The sequence below is a fragment of the Mytilus californianus genome, unplaced genomic scaffold (genome assembly GCF_021869535.1).
Source record: "Mytilus californianus isolate M0D057914Y unplaced genomic scaffold, xbMytCali1.0.p SCAF_6, whole genome shotgun sequence".
NCBI classification, from domain to species: domain Eukaryota; kingdom Metazoa; phylum Mollusca; class Bivalvia; order Mytilida; family Mytilidae; genus Mytilus; species Mytilus californianus.
Window position 1 is genome coordinate 50,135,594 of NW_026262712.1, and position 27,969 is coordinate 50,163,562.

Sequence of the window (27,969 nt, forward strand, 5' to 3'; positions counted from 1 at the left end):
GGAGTCTCAGGCTCAACAAAAATCATGTATGTAAGACTAAATTATCAATCATTACACATCCTACATCCAACTGTTTTTAAGCATGTGGATATTCGAAGTGTGGAGAGGTTTTTTGTTATTTTACCATTTTTTAAAATCATGATATCATATAGTTTAAAAGAAGATAAGTAAAAAATGTTAAATAATACACAAAGAGAATCTCAACACATTTTACATTCACCACATTTAAACACATGATTAGATCATGTAGATTGCTAAAGACATCAATAAACTTAAAGCAACATCTCTGCCAATACATTTTTTCTTTAATTTAAAACGTAATGTTGTTTACATATATATAATTCTTATATGATTTGCATATTTGGGAATATGTTTATATGATGGGTCAAGAGGGCTTACGGTAGTGGCTCTTGAAGTTATTTGTTTTTCGATAGAGGACGTCGACGGAACTCCTTTTTTGTAACCAAGGTAAAAAAGATGGCGGCGATAATGACACAAACCGGCCCGACGTTAAATATATTTATTTTCACTTCGTGTGCATTGTTAAATTAAATAATAAACATAAAACATTCATTTTAATGAATAATTAGATATTTTTGTAGTATTTTTTTTTATCAAGTAGCATATTTCATGGAGAACATTTTTCAAGTTGCGTTAAACAAAAAATATATGCATGCACCAGGCCAATTCAATGCCACAAATATACAATTTACTTGTGATTGAGGTGAGGAGTTAGGAAATTATTTTCTTATCTCCAATTTTAAAGAATTATAAGGATTGAACACCTTTTTAAAGGAATTTATTGTTGTAAAAAGGGGACGAATTCACTTACAAACAAATAGAAAAGTCTATAATCACAAATAAATTATAAACTGTGAATCAATATTTCTAGGAAAAAAGTTCTGTATGTCTCCATACACTTTGAAATGTTTTTATATTATTTTTTTTTTTTTTGCACTTTAAAAGGGATAGAACCATTTCAATGGAAATAATTCATTGAGACAATAATTTGTTTGTGGCAGACATTCATGTGATAAAGATTTGAAATAAGCTGTATTATATAAAAGCTTAGACTATTTTCATTGAAATGGTAAAACAAAATGTACCAGTGATTTTATTTAGAGTAGTTATGTCCCTTAGTTCTGGTTATCAATAAGTATTGACTAATGAATATGAACATTTTTAATGCCCAAAATAACTACATTGAATTTCATATCTTTATTAATAGAATCCAAAACTTCAAAAGTTGAATTTTTGACAAATTATTATAAAGCTTTAAACAAACATAACTTTTAACCACGATTAACCTAAATTAAGAGATAACTGTAGTGTATTTGAAGCTTTGCGGACGTCCATCTGTAGTTTTACTGTCGCAAATTTAGTTTACCTGGCGACGCGTAGACAGATAAACGGATATTTGCGACAGTAAAACTACCGATGGACGTCCGCAAAGCTTCAAATACAATACAGTTATCTCTATTCTAATGCAAAATAAACAAATCATTCAGTTTTAGTCGTTATTTCAGTGTAAAATTTTCATTAAAAGAAAATTCTGCGAAATGATGTTATCTTCTTTGGCTCTATAGCTAGGTGACGTCATATGTATGCTTCAGGCATCAAACGTAAACACCTGTCGTTTTTATGGCTTATTGTCCGCTTCAAAATGTAATTTAATTTGATAAAAAGAAGATTTCTAGGTGAAAAATGTGAGTTTTTTGCTTATTATTGGAGAAAATACATGTCAATACATTCCAGAATTCAAAATGTTGGCTTCCTTAGTTACAGACAGAAAGATAGAGAATTTTACATTATTATCATCCAATCAGAACCATTGATACAACATAATTGCATTAGAATTTATAATAGTTTTCAAAATTTTAACAGATTTAAGTTTAACTGTAAACAGAAATTATATGAGCATAATGTCTTTAAGAACAATCCAAAAAAACTCTCCTGCAGGATGTTTGTGATTTATTTCTAAGTGGAAGTTCCAAAGTTAATAAAATGATTATGGCCAACAGATAAAAGAAATGACAGAAACTATCCCTACTTGTAGATTCTGAAATGTTGAATCACACTCTGAGGCCAAGCATGTTTACACAAAAGGCAACAAAAAACTAGAGGCTCTAAAGAGCCTGTGTCGCTCACCTTGGTCTATGTGCATATTAAACAATGGACACAGATGGATTCATGACAAAATTGTGTTTTGGTGATGGTGATGTGTTTGTAGATCTTACTTTACTGAACATTCTTGCTCCTTACTATTATCTCTATCTATAATGAACTTGGCCCAGTAGTTACAGTGGAAAATATTTTGTAAAAATTTACAAAAATTTACAAAATTTATGAAAATTGTAAAAAATTGACTATAAAGGGCAATAACTCCTTAAGGGGTCAATTGACAATTTTGGTCATGTTGACTTATTTGTAGATCTAACTTTGCTGTACATTATTGCTGTTTACAGTTTATCTCTATCTATAATAATATTCAAGATAATAACCAAAAGCTGCAAAATTTTCTTAAAATTACCAATTCAGGGGCAGCAACCCAACAACATATTGCCTGATTGGTCTGAAAATTTCAGGGCAGATAGATCTTGACCTAATGAACAATTTTATACCATCAGATTTGCTCTAAATGCTTTGGTTTCAGAGATATGAGCCAAAAACTGCATTTTACCCTATGTATTATTTTTTTGCCATGTCGGCCATCTTGGTTTGCGGGCAGGGTCATCGGACACATTTTTTAAACAAGATACCCTAATGATGATTGTGGACAATTTTGGTTAAATTTGTCTTAGTAGTTTCAGAGGAGAAGATTTTTGTAAAAGATTACAAAAATTTACGAAAAATGGTTAAAAATTGACTATAAAGGGCAATAACTCCTTAAGGGGTCAACTGACCATTTTGGTCAAGTTGACTTATTTGTAGATCATACTTTGCTGAACATTATTGCTGTTTACAGTTTATCTCTATCTATAATAATATTCCAGATAATAACCATAAACGGCAAAATTTCCTTAAAATTACCAATTCAGGGGCAGCAACCCAACAACGGGTTGTCCGATTCATCTGAAAATTTCAGGGCAGATAGATCTTGACCTGATAAACAATTCTTTTTGTCAGATTTGCTCTAAATGCTTTGGTTTCAGAGATATAAGCCAAAATCTACATTTTACCCCTATGTTCTATTTTTAGCCATGGCAGCCATCTTGGTTGGTTGGCTCGGTCATCGGACACATTTTTTAAACTAGATACCCCAATGATGATTGTGGCCAAGTTTGGTCAAATTTGGCCCTGTAGTTTCAGAGGAGAAGATTTTTGTAAAAGTTTACGGACGACGGACGCAAAGTGATGAGAAAAGCTCACTTGACATTTCAGGTCAGGTGAGCTAAAAATCAGATTCCAGATAACTTTTGAAATGTTATGTCACTTATAACCATATTTTAGTCAAATAATAGATTATTTATATATAAAATAAAAATATTGTTCTTTACAAGCACCATTCCGCAGACAAATTTCTTGACAATCATAACATAGTACTGTATATATTATATATACATGTAAGTGAAGTACATTAGCTTAAGAAACGCATATGCATCATTGAAAAGTTCTTCTTAAGGTGTTGAAGAGAAAAAAAATAAAAAAAAAATATGAAAACATATGTACATAATATACATAAATACATAAATATAAGCGTAATAAGTATACCATGATTATGATATTTTAGATATTCTACAAAAATTGCACAAAAATTAGTTATTACATTTGTATAATGAGATATATATTAAATAAATTATCATTTTTATAAATAAAGTTAGACATTCAACAGACATAGAAGATTTAAATAGTTTATTACAGTATTTTTGTTATTCTCCAAAACCTTTGTTTTCCTTAGTACATGATCAGTAAAATATTTACACATGGTTAAAATCCATATCAATATCAGGTTGTTTCTGATTGATCTCTTTCTCTGGTTGAATAATAAGGATCAGTGACATTTCTCAATAAAGGTGAACGCTCATCTCTATCTATGTGATCTTGATCTGAGGTATTAGGTGCATGTTGTTGACGTAATCTACGTAACTTCCTAGGACAGGATGGGAATTCTGGTTTGCCCCGTTCTCTGTAAAATTGTAATCCTGCTCCAGTGACAAACAGTACTATCCACACACAAGTAAGGATAATATCTAAAGGATAAAAAAATCCCACATGAGTATGTTTATTAATCATATCACATAAAGAAAAATTAAATGAAAACCAAAGTTTATATTTGGTGCTTCTGGAAAGCTTTTCTAGATTTATCTTTATCAGGAATGCTGACAACTAAAACTTTGAAACCAAAGAATTTATTATTGTGTCTGTGAATACATGAGGAACTATGACAAAAAATTCATCTTAAAAGAATAAACTGTTAACACAGAGATATGTCTTGTCTATTTGTTATTTTGATAATGCAAATGTTGACGTTAAAATAACAATACTTCAACATGTAAGTTATGCAAATATTCATGGAAATGAGATATGCCAATGCTTATACAATTGCATACCAAATATCATTGACCTACCACTAGTGGTTCCCCATAAACTGACCTAATCACAAACTAATACATGTAAACTAAGCAAAGTTTCAAAGTCAATAAACCATGACTCAGGGGACGGGGCCAAATAATCTTCATGGTAATAAGATGTGCCAATGCTAATACAACTGCATACAAAATATCATTGACCTACCACTAGTGGTTCACCATCAACTAGACCTAATCACAAACTAATACATTGCTGACGATTACGCCGCCGCCGACGCCGGAAACAGCATACCTATGTCTCGCTTTTTGACTCTGTCAAGGCGAGACAAAAACCAAATCCATCTAAGGCCATATATATATATATATATATATATATATCAAGGCTTCCAAAACGGTCATATATTCCGGACAATTGTATAATGTCCGGTAAAAGCCCAGCTGGGCAAAGCATGAAACGGTCATCTACTTTTTAGTTGTCAAGGCTTTCTTAAGAGACGGTCATTTTAGCATAATTCACGATCTTTTTGACCCAACCTTTTGCCTTTAACAGCCACACATTTCCGGTCATAAAAGTGACATGATGATTAATTACTATCAAAACAACCCCTACTTCAATACTTTCTATTTTTAATCAAGGCTAATTAGTTGTTGGACAGCTGAAATCTACCTGTTCAGGTGACAGGTAAACTATTTCCAGTACCGGACATCGTATAAATTGATCGGTCAGTCAAAGTTAATTTCTTACATATCAGCGGTTTCTATCTAATTGATTTAGTCCAAAAGATTGAAATTATAAGAAATACGTTTATAAACATGATTTGATGAAAAATTTTAAAAGGTTTTAAATGAAAAATCGTAAGAACTACGTTGTATGAACTAGAACACGTGTGCGCATGTGCACAGTAGGGAAATTTAATTATGCATCCTACATTTCTTAAAAAATGATAAAAATTATCATTGATACCTGTATCTAACGTTCATTTCAAGTATTTTGTTGAAGAAATAACGTGGAAAGAGCTTCTTCACTCAGTCGTGCTTTGTAAACGTACACGGATTTTACGTATCCGTTTCTGGTCCATGTTTTACCATTGTCAGGTCAACATCCGGTATTAGGAAAATGTGATTTTAAAAACGAAAGTAAAGTTTTTGACACCATAATTTTGCACAAATAAAGAGTCTAAGGCAGTTATGAGCACGCTGATGTGCACACTTCGAATTATGCACTGCCAATTTAACAGTTTACGTCCGAACATCAAATTCACATCAAAGTAAAGTTTAATATCGTTTTTTTTTTAATCTAATGTCAATCATTGGGATGGCCATCTGATTACCATAATTGCCTTTTGTGACTTAGTCTTAAGGGATTAAAATCGGGATAAGATATAAAATGTCCGGCTGGCTCAAATATTTTTTGGAAGCCCTGATATATATATGTTTTGATAGACACAATTTAAGCAAGAGTTTTGTTTCCCTTTTGTCTTCATGTTGGAGGTCTAAGTAAACAAATTCCTTCATAAATCAGCCAAATTCAACTTGTTATACTGATGGCTATACTTCAGAAAAAGTTGCTTTCAGAACAATTTTAATTTATTTTAGCCTTGCTTGATCCATTACTTCATTTAAGTAAGGATCTCTCATCAGACTTGTGTGTATGGCATGCCTTAATTGGGTTCCACAAACAAGAAAATCAACCGTTCATCCGTCCAAAATAGCGACCAAGAGGAATAACTCAAACTCAAATTCTATCAGTTTCAGTGTAATGGTGAAATGGTTTTTAAAAATGTAATAAAATAAAAAGAGATAGTCCTTAACTATTATGCTGCAAAAGGCTTTATAAAATATGTGTCATGTTTGTTGATACCATCTTATTATTTTCTAAAAAAAAAAAACACTAAGAAAATAAAAGGAAAAATTTAAAAAGGTTATTTCAGTGAAATATTTTGATGTCAAAGAAAAGAAATGGCTCATATGTTTGATTCACTGATGTTGCCAAAATTGTCATACATAGCTAAAACTATGATATGTTTGATTCACTGATGATACCAAGATATCATAAATACAATGTGGCTAAAAATATGACATGTTTGATTCACTGATGTTGCTAAAATTGTCATAAATAGCTGAAACTATCACATGTTTGATTCACTGATGATGCCAAAATTGTCATAAATAGCTAAAACTATGACATGTTTGATTCACTGATGATGGATGGTTTCTTGCCTAACGTTAAGTGGCAAATATATAATCATGTAAGATGAGAATAACCAGATGGAGGACATAGAATTAAGATTGCCACCAAAAAATGTGACGTTTGAAATTGGCAGATATTTTGCTTTGGAACATGCCACTTATTGATTCCTTAAATTGTTCTTGCGAAAGGTTTTATGTTAATTAAAATGCAGCATAGCTGGCACTTTCCCTACGTATGGCATTAGATTTAACATCCCCTTTCTGACTTGGCGTGGTTGTGTATTTATATATTTTGCATTTTCATTGATGAAAATATAGATGGTTTAACAATTAGACTGTTTTTACCCAAACACACAATCACCATTTCAGGTGTTGGTTCACTAATGAAATTTCAATTACACTGTTTGAACAGTTATATCTTTGCCTCTATATAACAAACGAAGCATCACTTATCTATATCTCCTCCATGTTCTAATTAAAACAATCAAGAAGATTGTAGTATTACGCAAATTACATCAATATACTTACCTTTAATTTGAAAAGGCCCTGTTACTATGACATCCAAGTAACCATCTATGTAAGCATGTCTAAAAGTGTTGACAATAATAAATTTCAGACCAGCTTCTATCCATACATCTATTGTTAAAGTGATCAGAAAACTTCCAATGAAGGCACAGCACAAAATATTCAACTGAAAATGGTATCAAAAATGTAAACAAGATTGCAATACCATGGCAAAATGTCCCCTGTGCTTTATAAATGAGGAATTAAAATTTGTTTCACAATGTGTCATTTTGATACAATAGTCAAAATATGGTTAAGTCCCATAACTCTCATTAAAATGGTCAAATCAAAATGATGGTATAATGTGGTCCACTGAACATACTGGGTAACAATAGAACCAAGTACAATGTATAAGAGCTTTCTGTCAAAGGGTCTAAAAGAAGTTGGGCTAACAAGGTGTTATTGTCACAAAAGCTTTGTGTAAATGGGACCCAGAGAATTTGCCATCACAAGATGTCATGGTTAGAATACTGAAAAAAAAAAAAGGTCATAGTCCCATTAATATTTCTCCTGTAAAAATTGTCAAATCAAAATGACATTACAGCACAGTCAAAAGAATATGTCATCAAATAATCATACCAAGTTTGAAAGATTTGTGTCAAACTGTCTCTGTGAATTGAAGTGTATCCAAAGGAAAGGACCGAGACCACAACCATCTCCCAAGGTGCGACATGAGGGGAGACAATTAGAGGATATTAAGGTTATTTGTGAATGAGAAAGCAAACTACACCACAATAAAAAAATTTAAAAACTTTCTGAATGTCTTTTTTCAAATCTTAATGATTTTGTGATTTGGAAAATTTAGTACTTGTGTTAATGGCAGATAACCCATACCTCATTTAATTAAATTCATAATTAGAGTTTATGATTTAGGTGATACAATGTATCTTTATATTATTTTTAATACTTAGCAACTTATCTGAAAACTGATAAATATGATGTTGAACTGTCCATAATTGAGTAATAATAAGCCTCAAGTATTTACTTGGTCGCAAAAGTGGAATAGCTGTATTTAATACTTTATTTGTTAAAGCTGTGACAGAAATTATATCCCAGGCAGAGAATGAATGAACTCTATCCATTTTAAAAAAGTTTGCTCCTGTCTGATTTTCCATTTCTTCACAAGTTTTTAAGATATAACTGACACCTCACAATTAACCCCTATTTTTCTATTTTAAGCATTGGCAGTTCTAGTAGTTGGCAGGCTGAGTCAACAGTAACATTATTAAAATAGATACCCCAAGGATGATTGTTTGGTTCTTATTGATCCATTAGTTTCAGAGTAGAAGATTTTAATAGGTTGCACTTTGTAAATACAGCTGTTTCACAGAACCATGCCTCTTTTGGGGAATTATATAACATTCATAGATATTTTGCTTTGTTTACATACTGGTTCCCAGATATCATCTCTATGTTTCATCTCATAGAGACATAACTTTTGAATGTTACCAGTATAAGTATACATGGATAGCTACCAAATTGAATTCTGAGGAAGACCCAAAGTGAAGGGAGGGGTAGAACAGAATTTTAGTATTAAGTTTATTCTCTTAGAAGTTCGGGGCATTTAAGTGTTGCACAACCGTATGTTTTGACCTTTGAAAAAAATAGTAGTGCATATGAACTTGCTATTGTAGGATATAATTTTTTACCAAACTTCATAGTAAAAGGAGCACAATTTTAGCCATATAAGAAGTTCCTACGGGAAATTGCATTGTCTATATTTACAGAAGTGCATATGATAGCATTAGTTCACACCAGCCCTTTCAGCCAAGTGAATTATAGTTTGTTCATATGTTGTACTGTTTTACCCTTGACTCAGGTAAGGGGAGGGTTGGCACTTTCAAACTAGTTTAACACCAACACATTCTGTATGTGCCTGTCCCAAGTCAGGAGCCTGTAATTCAGTGGTTGCCATTTGTTGCTGTATATCATATTTGTTTTTCGTTCATTATTTTGTACAAAAATCAGTCTGTTAGTTTTCTCGTTTGAATTGTTTTGCATTTATCATTTCTGGGCCTGACTATGCGGTATGGTTTTTGCTCATTGCTGAAGGCCGTACAGTGACCTATAGTTCTTAACTTTCATGTCATTTGGTCACTTGTAGAAAGTTGTCACATTGGCAATCATACCACATCTTCTTATTTTTATAATTAATCATGATATTCTACTAGTTTTCCAGAATAAAACAATTGCATTTAATTTTATGTATCAAACATCCTGTGTCATTTGAATATTACACTTGTAAATTAAAAGGGCTTAAAAGTATATTTTGTATCAGAGTAAAAATAAGCTGTTTTCAATGTTTTGCTTGATCACTTTTATTAGTCTCAGTATAATATAACAAATAATTCACGTAACTTCAGACCAAATGACAGTTTATCATTACTATGGACCATTTGGTCATCTCACATATTGGACTCAGCTTCAGTTCAGTTCATTTATTTTTTTGGAGAGGATAAAATCGACCATCACTGCTATATAGACCTAAAAGCTATGCATTTTTTGTTAAATATTTTATCATCTTCTAGGATAACATACCACTCTGGTCCAATATAAAATCAGAACTGGTAATATCAAAACTCCAACAGTAAATGACATGCCATAATTATATCTTGTTGTCCAATACAGTAAATTACCTAAAGTAAAACAATATTGTAACATTTTATTTTAATTTTCTTACATAATTTTTTGTATAAAATAATAGACATTTAAATTGCTTAAAAACATGGTGTTTGAAAGTGACTCAAAAGACATTATTATCATAAGGCACATTAAATGAGATTGTAGACGAGAAACGGCCTATCATTTTCAAACCATATATGATCTATAACTCTTTACTTTAGAATAACATGGATATCTAGGGATTCCTCTTTGTGGAAGAAATTCATACAAAACAAGAATGTGTCCATAGTACACGGATGCCTCACTGTGTCCATAGTACACGGATGCCTCACTGTGTCCATAGTACACGGATGCCTCACTCGCACTATCATTTTCTATGTTCAGTGGACCGTGAAATTGGGGTCAAAACTCTAATTTGGCATTAAAATTAGAAAGATCATATCATAGGGAACATGTGTACTACGTTTCAAGTTGATTGGACTTCAACTTCATCAAAAACTACCTTTACCAAAAACTTTAACCTGAAGCGGGACAGACGGATGGATGGACGGATGGACGGACGGACAAAAGGACGCACAGACCAAAAAACATAATGCCCCTAAGTGGGACATAAAAAATGTTTGATTTAACATACTACTGTTATCTGATGCATATTTATTTCTAGGAATTGTATTAATTCAAAAAAAATTATCCATACACCTTTCGCATAAAAAAAAACTATTGCAGAAAATGTTAATTCTTGTACATTTTAATTTGACAGCTTTTCAATTACATTTTTTTGGTCATTCAAACTGTTGTTTTTTATGATTCATTTTTATTATTCTTAAAAAGCGTCATAAATGTGACTGTTCAAATGGATGCAATATGATTGATACATTAACTTGTTCATAATACCTGCCAACTGACAAGATTTTTGCAGGTCACACATTGGAAATTTCCAGCTTACAAATTTTTTTTAACCATCTGTCTGGTCATTAAATAACCAGGGATTTCAATCCCCCTAATTTAAGTCTTCTCATTTTCAAAAAATATCCCTTGATCTGAAATGTTTATGCCTATGATATTTTCATGGAAAAGATGTTAAATAATTTTCATCAAAACACAACGGAAAAATAATCAGCAATAAAAGTGTTAATTGGGACATCCCTCAAAGTAGTTCACTTATGCATGATCCTGTAAATGGCTCAGGAATTTTTGTTATCACTAAATACTTATTAAAATTATTACTTAATTATTAAGAAATAATAATATTGTAGTTTAGACTGGAAAATAAAATAAAATGAAGGAATTTCAGCATATTGGTAACATATGTAATATTTTACAGGGCATAAATTTATGTGATTTATGGAAATCCTAATTCTTGTACTTGTTATGACTAGATATTTTTTACTCAATGCAGGTCATAACCTGCCTTTTCCTTTTCAAAGGTTGACAGGTATTTGTACATAATTATATCATTCTAGTACAAATGTAGTAATTTAATATACCGATAAGTTTTTTTCTTTTCCTATTTAAACTTAAATAAATAGCAAAATTTATCTTTTTTTACCAAAATCAGTGTAGAAGAGTACACATGCAAACAGGTAACCAGCAGTTAAACTAGGAACCAGAACAGACAGGACTGGTACTCCAATGCACCACCAAAGCATTAGCCACAGGATACCAGCTACTGTTGCCAAAATACATGACAGAACAAATATAACTGAAAAGAATTTTATATATATTATATAAATGTATTAAAATCAGTTATTATGTACATAAAAAAGTTTTCAATAGTTTAAAAATCCATCCTAGCTTTGTATTATTTGAACTGTGTAATAAAAAAAAGCATCGTGTAAAATTTCAGAAAAGGTGAAGAAGGTATAATGAGAGGTTACAATGTTTGCTCACATTGCAAACATGGTAAAATTCTTAAATCATTTTTAAATTATTTTAATTCAAAATTATTGAAAAATTTATTATAATGATACATTTTGTTAACTAAAGTGCAGAAATGTCATTTGTGATGTCAATGTTGCATCATCAATATGTCATAGCTAACGAATTTGAACAATAAGAGTTATTTCATATATATATATGGATTTTAATTTTGTGTAGTATACAATAAACAATGATAGATCTTATCACTATTTAGAAATTTGTGACACTTGGCATGAGAATTTGAGACACTTGAACTATTGACATCTTACAACAATCACTTTTCTCTTCTTGTGGCCTCAGACATTTTTCCTTGTGACATCAAAATTTTACTGGGAACATCTGTGATGTCAAGTAATGGTGAGCAAATAACAATAAGGTGTATGTATCCATACATATATACTTTTGTTTAGTTATAATTACCAGTTAATGACTGTGATGTGGAGATGTTCAACACTAAGTAGAAAATAACACAAAATCCACAAAAGGCCATCAGAAAATTTCCTAAAAAAGAAAACAATTACTGATGACAAACAATTCAAGATAATGGCTCAGTAATGATGGTATCTAAGGGGGATTTAGTTTAATTCCTCAATGCATGTATTTATTTTCAGAATTTAATGAAGTTATGCTTTGCATTCCATTATCAATACTTTTTAGTGTACCTTTTTTAAAGATTTTTCAATAACCATGACAAAAGCAAAATCTGAATGTTTTACAGCATAAAGATTAATTAGGCCTTCCTGTTTATGTGTTGGTGCTTGCCGCTTCTGAGTTTAGAACATGTACTATTTACTTTTAAGTTGTTGTCTACATGAAAGGCTGCAATAAAAACACTCAAAACATGGTAAAAATATTTTTTAGAAAGTCATTGAAAACTGTAATCAATCTACTAGAGCATGTGTAGTGAACATTTAAAACTGGTTGAATGCTCAGCAGGCAATGTGACTATTATAAGTAATGGTCAGAAAGTCCTTAAATGAAGTACTATGGATTTATTATTATTCGTTGGATACCGATTTTCGTGGATTTCGTGGGTATAAGTGAACCACGTATTTAAATGTTCAACGATTACAAATTTTCCATAAGGTTGTATGCAGACTTTGGCAAAACCACGACATTAAATATCCATAAAGATACAAGTTTTCATCAATCCACAAAAATTGGTACCCATGAGAATAAATGAATCCACAGTATGTTAATTCTTGCTTTGTCCTGGGTTAAATATGATAGGTCGTTTATGTGATTGGTAACCATGTTGATAAAAGACAGTAAATTGAACATGTTGAATGTTGTAACCAATATAAATAAACAGAGTTTCAATGTCCCCCCTGTTGCACATATTTTATCTGTCCAAAATCAATAACTAAAAAAATATTTTTGTTTTGTTTTTTAAAACTTTTTAAACTTTTTAAAATTATATTAGAGAGTTGGAGACTTAAGAGCAATTTCTGATATTATTAAAATTTCCAAGGGACATAACTCATTAAAAACATTTAATCAGCAAATATTTTCGAAATTGTCAGTGACATTGCTGATAATAACCTTTGATATGAATTTGATAAAAATCTGGCAAAAATTGTTCACATGAGAGCACTAACATTGCAATTTTCCATATATTTAATATTTCTAAGAGGCAGAACTTTTTAAAAATATTTGATCGGCACTGATTTTCAAACTCGTCAAAGACATTGCTGATATAAACCTACAATTTCAGTTTCATAAAAATCTGGCAAGAATTGTACACATCAGAGCGCTAACAATGCAATTTTCCATATTATTGATATTTCTAATGGCCATTACTCTTATAAAAATTATTGATCAGTACTGATTTTCGAACTCGTCCGAGACATTGCTGATATAAACCTACAATATAAGTTTTATAAAAATCTGACAAAAATTGTACACATGAGAGCGCTGACGATGCAATTTTCCATATATATTAATGTTTTCAAGGGGCATAACTCTTTTAAAGATAGTTGATCTGCACTGATTTCCAAACAAGTTCGAGACAATGCTGATATAAAACTATAATATAAGTTTCATAAAAATCTGGCAGGAATTGTACACATGAGAGCACTAACTTGGCAATTTTCCATATAATTAAAGTTTCTAAGGGGCAACTTTTTTAAAAATAGTTGATCTGCACTGATTTTCAAACTCGTTTGTGACATTGCTGATATGAACCTTTGATATAAGTTTTATATAAATCTGGCAAGAATTGTACATGTAACAGCGCTAACAAGACCGGACAGACGGACGCCCAGTATTTCTATGTCGTTGCGTGGGGGACAATAAAAGTAGATGTGGGGTATACATAAAGAAGACAGCAACACAATAACACAAAAATCAAAAGATATCTACAGAATACAACATCATCACTCTAACCCCAAGTTGATGGCTGAGATTATTACTTCCCCTTACTTGTTTAATTCCAGTGCATTCATTGAAATTTAAACTTCATGTAATCAAATTAAAAATTGAATACAAAGGTCATTTCATATATATATCTGTATATGTTGTATACTATCATTGGTTTTACATAATCCTTTTTTAATTCCAATCTATTGTCAAAGAAAGTCAATTGGGTTGACTAAAGTCCCATGAAACACTAATAAAGAGCTGCGCCATGAGCACATGATACGCCCGTCGCTTGGGAATGAACATGATGAAACTGTATTCAACAGTATTTGGAATATAATGTATATTTACTTCTTACATGATTGTATACAATTACGATGATTTAGAGCATGATACATGGTAATGAATGAAGTTTCTGTCATTTCATTTCATGAAAATGATATGCAGACCCCTAGAAGTTTTTTGTCTGCTGGTGTTGTTTGCTTGCTGTCTTATTGACATTAATTCCGCAACTCTTCTCTTTATAAATACATATTCAATTAAATTTGCATAACATAACAAGATTCAACTAAAGATGTTGTGCTCATATTAACATCTTTGAAAAACACATCTTTTTATTTCAAATTAACCTTTCAGTTAATGTTAGTTTCTATAATTCAGCACGAGTGTAAAGATTACAAAATACATACTTTCAGACCAAACACAAACCTATATTAAAGGTGAAACTTGTAATTATAGAAGACTTTCAATTTGAGGGTCAGAAAGTGGTTTAAATCTAGAATTATGATTATTTATAAAAGTACCTGTTTTGAAATATCTGTGTCCCAAAAAACAAAGAAACAACCCAAGTATCCCAGCTACACTAATCAATACTTTACTGGTTGTGGCTGAAAAATTAAAAATAAAAGTATGTTTAAAAAACAAAATTTCTTAATAAACATATCATCAAATGCTGTTATAATGAACCTTTCTTCCCTGTTTTTCCCCATGTGACAGGAATGAGAGTGAAACCATACTTTTCTGTCATACAAGAATTTCCATCTTTTAAATACTTCTTACATCCCATTTTAAAATAAATGACAACAGTTAATGTCCTTGAACAAAGATGAGGGAAAAAATGTCTGCCACACTTTGACTAAACTTTTTGTCCTTTTTGGTTTATAAGCTCTTCATTTTTATAATAATCTTCGGATTTTCACTTATTTTGGCGCTGAGCATCACTGAAGAGACAGTTATTGTCGAAATTGAGCATCTGGTGGAGTAAAATTGGTACCGTTAATGTTGTTACTACAGTTATAACAGTAGTCAACTTTAATATAAATATGTTATTCTTTTTGCTAAATCACAGGTCTGCTCAACTAGTATTGTTATATGCCAATAACATTAACGGTACCAATTTTTCTGCACCAGATAACCATATCAACAATAAATGTCTCTTCGGCATGTTCAGAGATGCTGAAAAATTAAATATATTATGATTAACCTATTTTCATTTTGATGTCAAAATAACTTTCAAAACATAGCAAATTTATAGGTGAGCAAGACTGAGAGAGTGTTTATTTTCTGCCACTGATTGACAGATTTTCAAAAGAGCAGTTTATTTTGTGATATATATATGAGGGTCTGGATGGAGAATAATGAGCCAAAAAAAATGAAAAATAAAAATGACCTGGAATTTGAAAAAAAAAAAAGAGAATATTATGGGATACTAAAATATAAAGAATAGAGAAAAAATGGATGAAAAAAATAAGGAAAACAGAAAAATGACCCAAACAATTTAAGAAGACGAAAATTTAGACCCTCCCCGTATCCATTTTAAACTGGTATTTGTAAAGTAAGTGTTTTTAAATATGCTTGCAATTGGAATCTACAATGAGAACCACTAAAATCTTTAAGAATACATTACTTACATGCATAGTGACACTGTTCATCTTGTTCATTAAGATCACAAGAATATGTTGTCATGGGAACATAAGAAGCAATCTGGTTTCCATGTGTTACAATTACATTGTAAATGGTTCCTTGACCTGTGTAAGATGGCAATTTAAAGATCGGCTTTTTTGATGATGAATATTTTATTTCTTTCAGCTGTAAACAAAAATGAAATGACTTTGTTAACTTGTGTTAATAAATGTACAGAATTATAAAAATAAAAAGTTAAAACATAAAAAAAATAAATTAACATGTATAAACACTTATTTTATATAACAGAAAATGATTGATATATGTTTTAAATGTTTTGACAGCTTTTTAGGATATGTTCAATTGTAAACAAGTAAAATGGATATAGGTTTTACCCGACAGTCAGGGGTTCTACTTGTACAAGTAATTTTTGTTTTCTTGAAGAAGTAAATAATAATATACTTATATAAGTAAATTTTGTTATGTTCATTATTCTTATAATGTTTGAATAATCTAGCTAGCTCCCAAGAGAAAATGAAAACGGGATCCATCGGGATCCCAATGAAATCCCGGTGAAATTGGTGGGATAAGCCGGGATAAGCATCTGAAGTCTGGATCCCATTCGGGATAAATATCTGAAACTGGGATCCCATTTGGGATAACTGTCTGAAGCCGGGATCCCATTCTAGTTGAAACGGGAAAACATAAACCAGAATTTTGTGTGGAATTTAAAAAAAAATAATCCTGGAGTACACAAAGCAATAAAAATAATGCATGATATAAATATTTGTTTATTTCATGTCTTTATTTTAAATGCCGTGTTGTAATAATTTATCCTCTTTTGAATGACAATTAACATATTTCAAACATCAAAACATCATAGTAAATAATTATTACAAATGTCATCTTTTTTCACTAAACATGCTCTTATCAACTTATCAGTTTTTAATTTCTTTCTTCCAAAGATGTAAATTCTGGCTCTCTGACCTTTCATGTTTATGTTCAATAAAAATATATTCTCTTGTCTTTAGAAAATAAATATAAACTGAGCAGTTAAGCTACAGTAGCAGAGAAAGATAGTGACAGTCAGGTGAAATTTCGGACTTTTACAAACTGGAAGTTGGAGCTTACTTTCAGTTTTCAATTTCTATTTCTACTCGTTTTTTATCAGTGGTACACTGTCAAACTTTTATTCATTTCTTCCAAAGATGTAATTTCTGACTCTCTCTCCAAGTTCATAAATCTGCCTTTCTTTATCATTATACGGCATATTTTAAGAACTTGAAAACATTTCAGATTTAGATAATGATCGTGTTGTTGTTCTGTCACCGGAACACATGCGATGTCATGGTCAATTATTATCACCAACCGTTAACTAGGATTCACTCAAAGTGAAACATTTCAATGACTTGGAACAAAAGCCACGTGACGTGACCAAATGTTATTTCGCGCTTTTAAAAAGTGAAGAGATTGATGTCCAGGATTGTCATGTAAAGCAGATTTGTTATCAGATAAGTATAGTTACAGGAAATCTGTTTGATATTTTGTTTATAAGATATGAAAATTATTACGGTATTTGATATGGCTTTCATTAATTGCACACATCAGAAAGTGGTCTTTGTCTGTCAGCATCTCGATGTCAGCATAAAAAAACTGTGATAAATGAATATTGTTTTGAATTCCAGGTATAACTGATAAAATTGTACAAGATAAAAAGTGTGAATATTTTTAATTCCCATGTTAAAATAATTAATTATACATCAATCAATCTTCTTTTGTTTGAAAGGTAAAAGAGGGCGGGGGGCTACAACTTACAACTATTTGACCAAAAAAATGTGTTCATAATGTTGTTTTTTATCGTAAATTTGCAAAATAGAATAAAAACAACATTGATTAATGAAAATAAAATTTATTGATCCTTTTACAAAATATCGTGAGCTATTGATTCTTTGTGGAAAATTTTATGTTCTTGCAGTAGGAAACTGCTTTTAATTTTATGGATGTAATTGAGCATTTGTTGGTAGTCCTGATACAGATAGGAAGAGAAGTATACAAGGCTCCTTAACAAGTAGACAATCTGTTCAAGATAATTAAAGATTGTAGGAAACATGCATGGTTGAATATGGTAGGAATCATGGCTGACCATGGTTGGACATTTAATGTTTTTAACATGATAAATACAGTATATCCTGCTGAGATTTATTTCGGGATCCCCCTTTTTTCCCGGGAATCCCAGTATATCCCAATCAAAATCCCACAATATCCCAGTATATTTACACTGGGATTTATTTCAGGATCCCAATTTTTTCCGGGAATCCCAGTATATTCCAATCAAAATCCCACAATATCCCAGTGGGATCCCAGTATATTTCCAATGGGATTTACATCGGGATTCAGCTTCTTTTGCGGGAATCCCAAAATTTTATCCCGGTGGAATGAGGTGGGATTGGAATTCCATTGGGATCCCAGATTTATTTTCTCTTGGGCACTCCCCTTAATTTTCTCAAAAAATTTACTTGTACAAGTAATTCTTTTTTACAATCCATAAAATTCTCTAGTTTTGAGATGTAAAAACATGCCTTTAATGATTTTTCTCTGGTTAGTTCATAATTTTTATTAGAGTACAATGTTTCATCTCATTGATTCAACAAAGAAACTAATTGCGCAAAGATCTTAAGTAATTGCGCAAAGCCATCAAAAACTGCCCCTTGGGGGCTTGTAAATGAGCAGTATTCTGAAGATAACAGACAAATGAGATTTTCATTGTCCATGAAATTACACTTACATGATTAGTAAAGACATCTGCAAAGGACAGACAATTAAAAATTCTATTAATTAGAGCAAAGAAGTCCATGAGAAATTCAAGAAAAGAAGCTAATATGACTTTTTTACTTGTATAAGTAAAAAAATCTGAATGTCTAAGGGACATAACTTAGCCAATAAAATACTTTACCTAAACAAGTAAATAAAATACACTTGTATAAGTATCTTGCAAATTTACTTATATAAGTATATTAATATTTACTTCTTCAAATAAATAAAAATTACTTGTTCAAGTAGTACCCATGACTGCCCGATTATCAATTGGACCGCTTCCTTCTACAGCATTTTGTACATGAGTAACAGTTGTCTATATAAGCAACTAAGATGATGAAAAGGTAATAAAATAGTGCCTGTTACATCAGATTTACATTTTTATACATTGTGACTTGGATGGAGAGTTGTCTCATTGGTACTCATCATGCTCATACCACATCTTCTTATTTATAAAAACACCACTTTTGTTTTATTTCTTATTCTACTTAGTGCTGCTACTGAATGACTCATGAAAATTTATATTAAATATATTGTAATATATATGCAAAAAAACTAGAAAGGGAGAAAACTCATTAAAAACTGTATTCTAATGTTTGATTTCTTTGCCAGATTTATCATGTTTATTTTATTGATATAACTAGATGGCTTTATTCTTCAATTCACAGTTGTGGTGTGATCTTCAGTTTGCAAAGAATTCCTGTCAAACCCGTTCTAGGGGATGTCTGAAACTTGCAGTGAGTAGAGATTTTTTGCTAGGTGTTAAAGGCCTCACTGTGACTTTAAGATGAAGAACAGCAATAAAAGTGCTCTCTGACTAGTTTGAGGGTGGTAAAATTTGAACGACACAGATTTTTTACGCAATTTATTTGTTTTGGTTTGGCAATAAATACAAGACAGCAGCAAGATTTTTGGCTGAAGTGGCAGTTTCTGAGAACCAGAAAGTTAATTTTACATGGCTTATTTACCTACATTGTATATTATGTATTAAGCATGAGTTACAGTTCCTTCATTATTCCTACTTTTTCACTTGTTAGTTAACTTGATATTTGTTTTTCCAATTAAGGTGCTATATAACACTACAGGGAGATAACTCTGCAAAAATCACATGAACGTTTTAATCAAGTTCTATTAAGGAAATATATAGCTTCTCAATGATCAAAATTAGTGTTTGTCAAACTGCTATATATCCAATGAAATTTTTCCGATAAAGAGTGTGGTTCAAGTTTTTTGAAATTTTTATATTTTTGTCAAAGGGTCAAACGAAGTTAATATTTTGTCAAAATTTTATGTAAATTAAACGAGTCAAATTAATTTTAGTCAAGGTGTTTGGTACTACCTTAAACGAAAAACAAAACATAATCTTTAACTTTTGACAATATACATTAGACATTCTTGTCTCTTAAGGCTTACAGAATGAAAAGTTCTTATGTATAAACAAACCTTTTTTCCATGTTTCATAACATATCTATGAGTTAACATCTTTTTCATGCCATTAAAAAAAGCTTCTTCTGTCCAATCACTGTCACCAATGTAATATACGTATAACTGATAAGATAACTGGTTCAAAACTGGTGATTTTTCACAACTTGAATCTTTCGTCGAATTTTTAGCCCATTGAAACATGACATTATTTATTTCATTCCTAAAAGCAATGTGAATATTTGGGTCATTTTCCATGTTGAATTCTAAATTACATCCTCCTGGCACTGGAGTGGAAGCTAAAAATAGAACAAATTACAAGCACCCAATTATACAAATGTAAAATCTTTCACACTTTAAATTGTATACAATGTCAACTTTTTGACCATCTTGAGTGTTCAGGAAAGTTTTATTATGAATAGAGGGAGGAATGATAATATTAATTAAAGATGATATTGGATAAAACCATCAATGAGACAGCCATCCATGCAAAAACACTACAAGTTACTCCCTCAGGAAAAGTTAACCTTAGAATAGTTTGGCTAAACTTTTGGGTCCTTTGTAGTCATATTTCTACATAAAATTTATTTATCTCTGGCTTTCAAACATTTCGGTTTGAGCATTCCTGATGAAGGTTAATCCAGAGAAGTGCTTCGGATGCATAAAATTAATAGTGTAATTTTCCTTTACAATGTGTTTACCATGCGCCGTTAACTGTTTAATAACATGGCTAACATGTCAGCTGTAAATCCTAAACATAGAATTTTTTGGAAATGTTCATAGTGAAAAAACTTTCTTCTTAAAAAAAATTCAATTAAATAAAATTAAAAAAACTTATGGCAACATGTTATTTTCAAAAACACTTCAATAAATCATCATGATCATTGCTAATGCTTGAAAGCAATTTTTTTATGCAATCTACAACAGACTAACTTGAATTTTTTCCCACAGACATGATAGACTTATACATGTATGCCTTCATGATCGTAAAAGTGAGTTGTCTGAAAGATGTTCAATAGTAAATTTGAGCCTGATTTCAATTTTTAGAATAAGGTTGTGAAATAACGGTATACTCCTTTGCTTAAAATACATGTATATTATCTGTGTTGATTTCTCACTGTGACTTTGAGATGAAGAACAGCAATATAAGTGCTGTTCCTTTGCTTTTTGTATGTTTTTTTGTTGTGCATTTACTGATTTTGTGTCATGGATGGATACCCGATATCCTTTGTTTTTCTATTATACATGTATATGTGAAAAATACTTGCCATCAGCACTGATACTGATGAAAACCAGGACATTTGTTGTAACATTTAGGTGTGATGTCAAATAAACATTTAGAGATGTTTGTCCGTTTATAACCACCAATATTCCAATACTACTTCCTGTCTCTGAGGTTTCCATGGTGATATTTGGATGTAATGACAGAGTGACATCTTTATACTGAGTGTGAGCTTGGAAAACAGCATAATTGGCATTTTTACTAATTTGTGACACTGATAAAACTGTCTGATTGTTAGGTTCCAGGTTAACAATATCTGGCACCCATGGTTGCAGTGCTGGAAATAAATAAATATGCTAATCATACTAATGATACATATGTACACACCAGGTGGTTCTATAAAAAAATCACTATAATCATGATAAAGATTATTAGTGATTTTTTACACAATCTGTTTTAAATACAGACCCTTAGTATCCACACTATGCCAAAAAATATCTGACAAAGATCTCACAACTCCTTGTTCTATATTCTTTTATAGGAGACCCCAAAACCCACTTACTTCTTGGTATTGTCATGAAAAAAACATCAGAAATAAATAAATAAAATAAACTTCATTATTTTTTTAACTAATAAAGACATTTTTTCAGATCTCATTTTGAATGTTATTCTTCTTTATATCAACTATTGTAAGACACTTAAACAACATTAAACTAGAGGCTCTAAAGAGCCTGTGTCGCTTACACCTTCATGACCTTGGTCTATGTGCATATTTAACAAAGGACACTCTCCAAAATTGTAGACAAGAATAGAATTCATGACAAAAATCTCTGTTTTGTTGCTCTTGTATTGCTGATCATTTTGCCTGTTTTGTTTCTCTCTATCTTCTTTACTTTTTGCTCAAAAGAGGGTAAAAAAATCCTCATTTAAAGGCAATCACTCCTATAAAGAGTGACAATCTACCATGTCTACTAACTATATCAGCAAAATTTGACTTGATGGTAGTTCTTGCCTTACTGATCATTTTTGTGATTCAAAGTGTCAATTTATCTAATATAGTTTTTATCATATAGGCAGAACACAAAAAAATAGTAAAAATCATCATTAAAGGGCAATAACTCCAATCAGGAGTCGTTTGCCACTTTCCTCCACTGGCCTAAATTGTAAATCTTGTCTTGCTGATCATTTTTGCTTATTTAAGTTTCTACTATCTATTATATTTTTTTTAACTATAAGGCAAAAACGCAAAAAAATTGTAAAAATCGTCATCAAAGGGCAATAACTCTAATAAGGGGTTGACTGACGATTTCAACCATGTAGACTTATTTGTAGAACTGGTTTTGCTGATCTTTTTTGCAATTTGAAGTTTTTTCCTATCTATTATAAGTTTTCAAAATAATATGCAAAAATGAAAAAAAAAAAGAGTAAAATTTGTCATTTAAGTGCAATAACTCCTATAAAAAGTAGTCTAACAGTTTTGACATAATTGAACAATTGGTAGAGCTCAACATTCTGAACATTTTGCCTCAGTCAGATTATCTCTATCTATAACGGTTTACAAAGTAAAAGACAAAACTTGCATTTTTTCCCTATGTTTTATTTTTAGTCATGTCAGCCATCTTGGTTGGCAAGTGGGGTCATCGGAAACATGTTTTAAACTAGATTCCCCAATGATGATTGTGGCCAAGTTTGGTTATATTTGGCCAAGAAGTTTCAGAGGAGAAGATTATTGTAAAAGTTAACAACGAACGACGACAGACGACTACGGACGATGACAGACGCCAAGTGATGACTTCTTAGATACTTCTGACAATCAATTGATCAAAATCACAGATGGAATGATTGGAAAAGTTGTGTGTGTAATTTGAAGTCAAATTCTAAGGCATGTAAGGTATTGTGGTGAACAAACAAAAAAACTTGATATATATATATCACTATTGGATTAAATTAAGAAAGACAACATTTTTTTAGGTGATGATAGAAGCATTATGACAAGCTTGTATCCGTAAATTTACTTTGCTTTTGAGAGCTCAAGTATTTTTATGTTCATGTGACGATGTCATTATGATGTTCAAATATAAGCATACAATTTTTCTAACTCATCTTTCGGTCATTTTAATAAAAATTATATGAATAATGACAGTGAGGATGAATGGTTTAAAGGATTACATTCATTTCCATTTGTCCATAATCTTAATTTTATATATTATGCAAATTCTTAAATGGATTTTAGAAGATGCACTGATCTTTTAACATTTTTTTATAAATATTTTTAATTGAATGATTTTGATATGAACATGATGAATGGAAGGAAAAATTTTCAAAGGAAAGTGTAGTAAAATTTTGTTTAAAGAATGAATTTATAATTTCCAGAAAAGGGTATTGAAAATGCACTTTAATTTTCAGACAACAGCAAAATATTAAGTAACTATACATGTATTTTCTTTTACAATTGGTGATCATTCTTCGATGAGAGAATTTTTCTTTTTTCAAATATATATACATGATGTACAACATGTACAAATATATCTAATAAGTGTTAAATAGCATTTAATATAATGGGAAACAAACCGATAAATTTTATTGCAAAAAATGCTCAGGTTAGAGTAGGTAATTTTGTTTTTTAACTTTTAAAACCTAAATTATTGACTTATATCAGATGATGACACTAAAATTTTAAATTTTAAGAGTAAATTGACCCTTTTTCATACACATGATACGTCTTTTTTTATCATAAAATTGAGAATGGAAATGGGGAATGTGTCAAAGAGACAACAACACGACCATAGAGCAGACAACAGCTGAAGGCCACCAATGGGTCTTCAATGTAGCGAGAAACTCCCGCACCCAAAGGCGTCCTTCAGCTGGCCCTAAACAAATATGTATACTAGTTCAGTGTTAATGGACGTCATACTAAACTCCAAACTATACACAGGAAACTAAAATTAAAAATGATACAAGACTAACAAAGGCCAGAGGCTCCTGACTTGGGACAGGCGCAAAAATGTGACGGGGTTAAACATGTTTTTTGAGATCTCAACCCTCCCCCTATACCATGTATGCCTCTAGCCAATGTAGAAAAAACAAATGCACAACAGTACCCGTACATACAGTAAAACTCAGTATAAAATGTATTTATGCTTCTAAAAAAAGCATTTTATTAATCCATGTAATCCTAAATCCTAAAATAATCCATCTTTAAAACATAATTCAATTAATATACCAGTAGGTAAACTTTTGAAGTCAAAAACTGTTTGTAAGTGTCTATTACAGTATAGTAAATAGTAAATATGTTCCAGCACTGTAAAATTTGTTCCGGAACTAATTTTATGACCAAATGTGAAATAAGTTCCGGAACAAAAATCATAGCTCCATGAATTTTGTTCCAATTAATATTAAGAGTTTTAAAAAGTTAAATAAGTTCCTGTGATATTTGTTTTAAACGAACTTGTACATATTTCATTGAAATCAATGAATAAGTTCCGCTAAAACCTATTTTCACCGGAAATAAGTACCTTTGCAACAATTTACAAGCGAAACATTTTCTTGTTACATTTAAATTATAATGCAAGCTGAGTGCTGTACTGAGTGTGCTTGCATGGAACACATTTGCAATTGAAGGCATGACTGTAACTAAAGGATGAAGATAAGAAATAAAAGCGATGGTAATGTATCAAAATTTGTATTTATGTTTTATGTGGTATTCCTCCTTGGTTTTTGTTAACTGTTATGGCCCCGTGTTCTAGTCATACATGTACTTAGGTCATAGCACAGTTTCAAAAGAGTGTGTCTTTTGTTTCTACACGTCTTTTGATATAACTGATCAGTCACTTTGTCCTTTTCAAATAGGTACATATGTTCATCTTTAACTATACTTTTTTTCTGAATGATTGTTTTTGCTTATTCTACTCTTTTCTGGCTGTAAAGTGTCATTTTGATATATTTTACGGAGTATATAATTAAACATTTGCTATACTCCACAGAATCTGAATTGGATGATTTACACTTTTTACTTTTTTATCATTGATATAATACTTATTTTTATAATGCACTTGAATGATAACTTTAAACTCACTGATGACAAATGCTAAGTATATAAGATAACTTATTTAACCAGTGGAACATATTTCACAGACAAGGAACTTATTTCACAAGATGAGGAACAAATCTCACAAACCCAGAACTTATTTCACCAGATAAGGAACAAATCTCATAAACCTGGAACTTATTTCACCAGGTAAGGAACAAATTTCACCAACCCCGTACTTATTTCACCAGGTAAAGTGTGGAACTTATTTTATAGAGATGGAACAAATTATATAGAAATCATCTGTGAAAAAGTTCTCCCAGAACATATTTCCTGTGATATTAGTTCCACTGGAACTTTTTTCACAGGAACAAATTTTGGCTCACATATATCATGTATATGTAACAGATTGATTGATTTTTGGTGTATAGATAATAGAGTTTGACTTCAGCACTTTTACATTTCCTGTACTCAAATAATATGCATGTACAAATACTGTATATGGTTAAAAAGGCAGTATAGTTGAGAATAAAAAAAAACTTTATTGCAGTCATTGCAGTTATTAAATTCAATTTGATATCAGATAACCTAAATTATTGACTTACCTGGCTTATATCAGATGAATATCATGAATATTGGCACTGATTTTACATGGTAAATTAGACTGCATTTTTGTATATAATTTTTAATACATTGTTTTATTTTAGGCACAGACCATTTGATTTTCTGGGGGTCTAAGATTTTTTTTACCATGCATTAAACCAAGTGAGATTTTGTTTATACCATTAACATGTCATACCTGCTGAAGATGTCCCCAGAATATTTTATTAACAACTGAAAAGGCATTTTCTTTACCATATATAAATCATGATAATAAGAGGCCAGATTCCCCCCCCCCCCCCAAAAAAAAACAAAGCCCCCCCCCCCCCCCCCCCCCAAAAAAAATAAAAAAACAAAACAAAACAAAAAATCAAATGGTCCGTACTTTATGCCTTTTGCACGGTCTCACAAATTAGTGACAAGAAGAATTTTAGCGACAAGAAGCGACAAGAAGCATAAATTTAGCGACAAGAAAACTTAATAAAAATATAATTAAAATAAATATATTAAAAATATATGCATTGACATTTTTATTTTAATATACGGAAAGTAAAATGATTTTCATTTTTTTTAAATATATTGATAGATATTGATAAATATAGAAATTTCCCTGTCATAGTATGATATTAATTTTTACATGTTCTTGTGTTTTAGAACAATAATATATTTATTTTATATAATTATTAACACTCTCTTTGTCTAAAATATAATAAACTGACTGCATGCAAAATGCATTATACGTGAATCAGTGTCCAGAAAAGAAAATGTTACTAAAACGTGAATATTTTATTTGGGTATTGACTTATCAAACGATATGTATGATGTTTATGCATAGTTTAAAATTGATCAAAGAGTAAAGGTAATTAAAGACAATGTTGAGTGTTCAACAGTTGCTCACTATTTATACAATTATTGTATATTCTGGCCTTGTAGTTGAATAGTCTGACGAGTGTACAAAGTTATAGGTGTTAATTGAATGTTATTTTAGCAATACAATAAGGGACACACGTCCTTTAAACCATGATTCCTATTTGTTCATCCTTAAGCGTCATTAAGCTTCTATGAAAAGAAGTAATTCTTACAAGAAAATAATTAGCTGGTTCGTAAAATTCTAATATTTTTTTTTTTAAGTTTTCTTGTCGCAAAATAGTCTTCTTGTCGCTTCTTGTCGCTAAATTTATTCTTCTTGTCGCTTCTTGACGCTTCTTGATGCTTCTTGTCGCTAATTAGTGAGACCCCTTTTGCAGTTTTGGGAAAAAAAAATACAATTTCAAAAAGGGATTCATTTTGAAAAATAATGTAGCAAAAATGGTATAACTTACTAAACCAGTAGACGATCAAGAACCGTAGCTTTCATGGAACCCTTAGGTCCTTCTGATATTTTTTGATAGTCAAATGTATCGTCCTGAGATTGCATGAAATATTTGCCACTGCCACTGGACGTTAAGCAACCAACAATCAAATGTATCCAGTGTAAGAGCCTTCTAGTTTCACTTACCTTTTCCGAATGACGTGCTAATAACTGTCAGAAATATAAGGACTATAAGAAAGGATGAATATTTTAGCATCGTAATCAAGTGTCACATTCTGAAATCCAAAAATTAACTTGGAACCAGAGTAGTTGGTCTAAAAATAAGGGAGCTAACTGTTACACTAAATCAAAACAACATTCTAAAACATGAATTCAGTAGCCCGTACATTTTATTTTAAAAAAAAACATAAACACAATTTTTCATAATTCATTTACACATAAATCAAAATTATCATAATAAGGGAAAAAATTAACAGCAGAATTGAAC

At 30.9% G+C, this 27,969-nt stretch overlaps 1 protein-coding gene across 1 annotated transcript; it reads right to left on the minus strand.

Annotated features, from left to right (window-relative positions):
* Positions 1–285: 285 nt before the first annotated feature.
* Positions 286–27,818, minus strand: LOC127706778 (transmembrane 7 superfamily member 3-like). The gene is made up of 10 exons (XM_052211463.1): positions 27,669–27,818; positions 21,590–21,880; positions 20,343–20,620; positions 16,094–16,271; positions 14,987–15,070; positions 12,246–12,326; positions 11,455–11,607; positions 9,822–9,919; positions 7,248–7,410; positions 286–4,190 (listed from the first exon to the last, which is right to left on the minus strand). The coding sequence occupies exons 1-10, from the start codon at positions 27,736–27,738 to the stop codon at positions 3,946–3,948; spliced, it is 1,641 nt and encodes a 546-aa protein (XP_052067423.1). The 5' UTR covers positions 27,739–27,818; the 3' UTR covers positions 286–3,945.
* Positions 27,819–27,969: the final 151 nt, after the last annotated feature.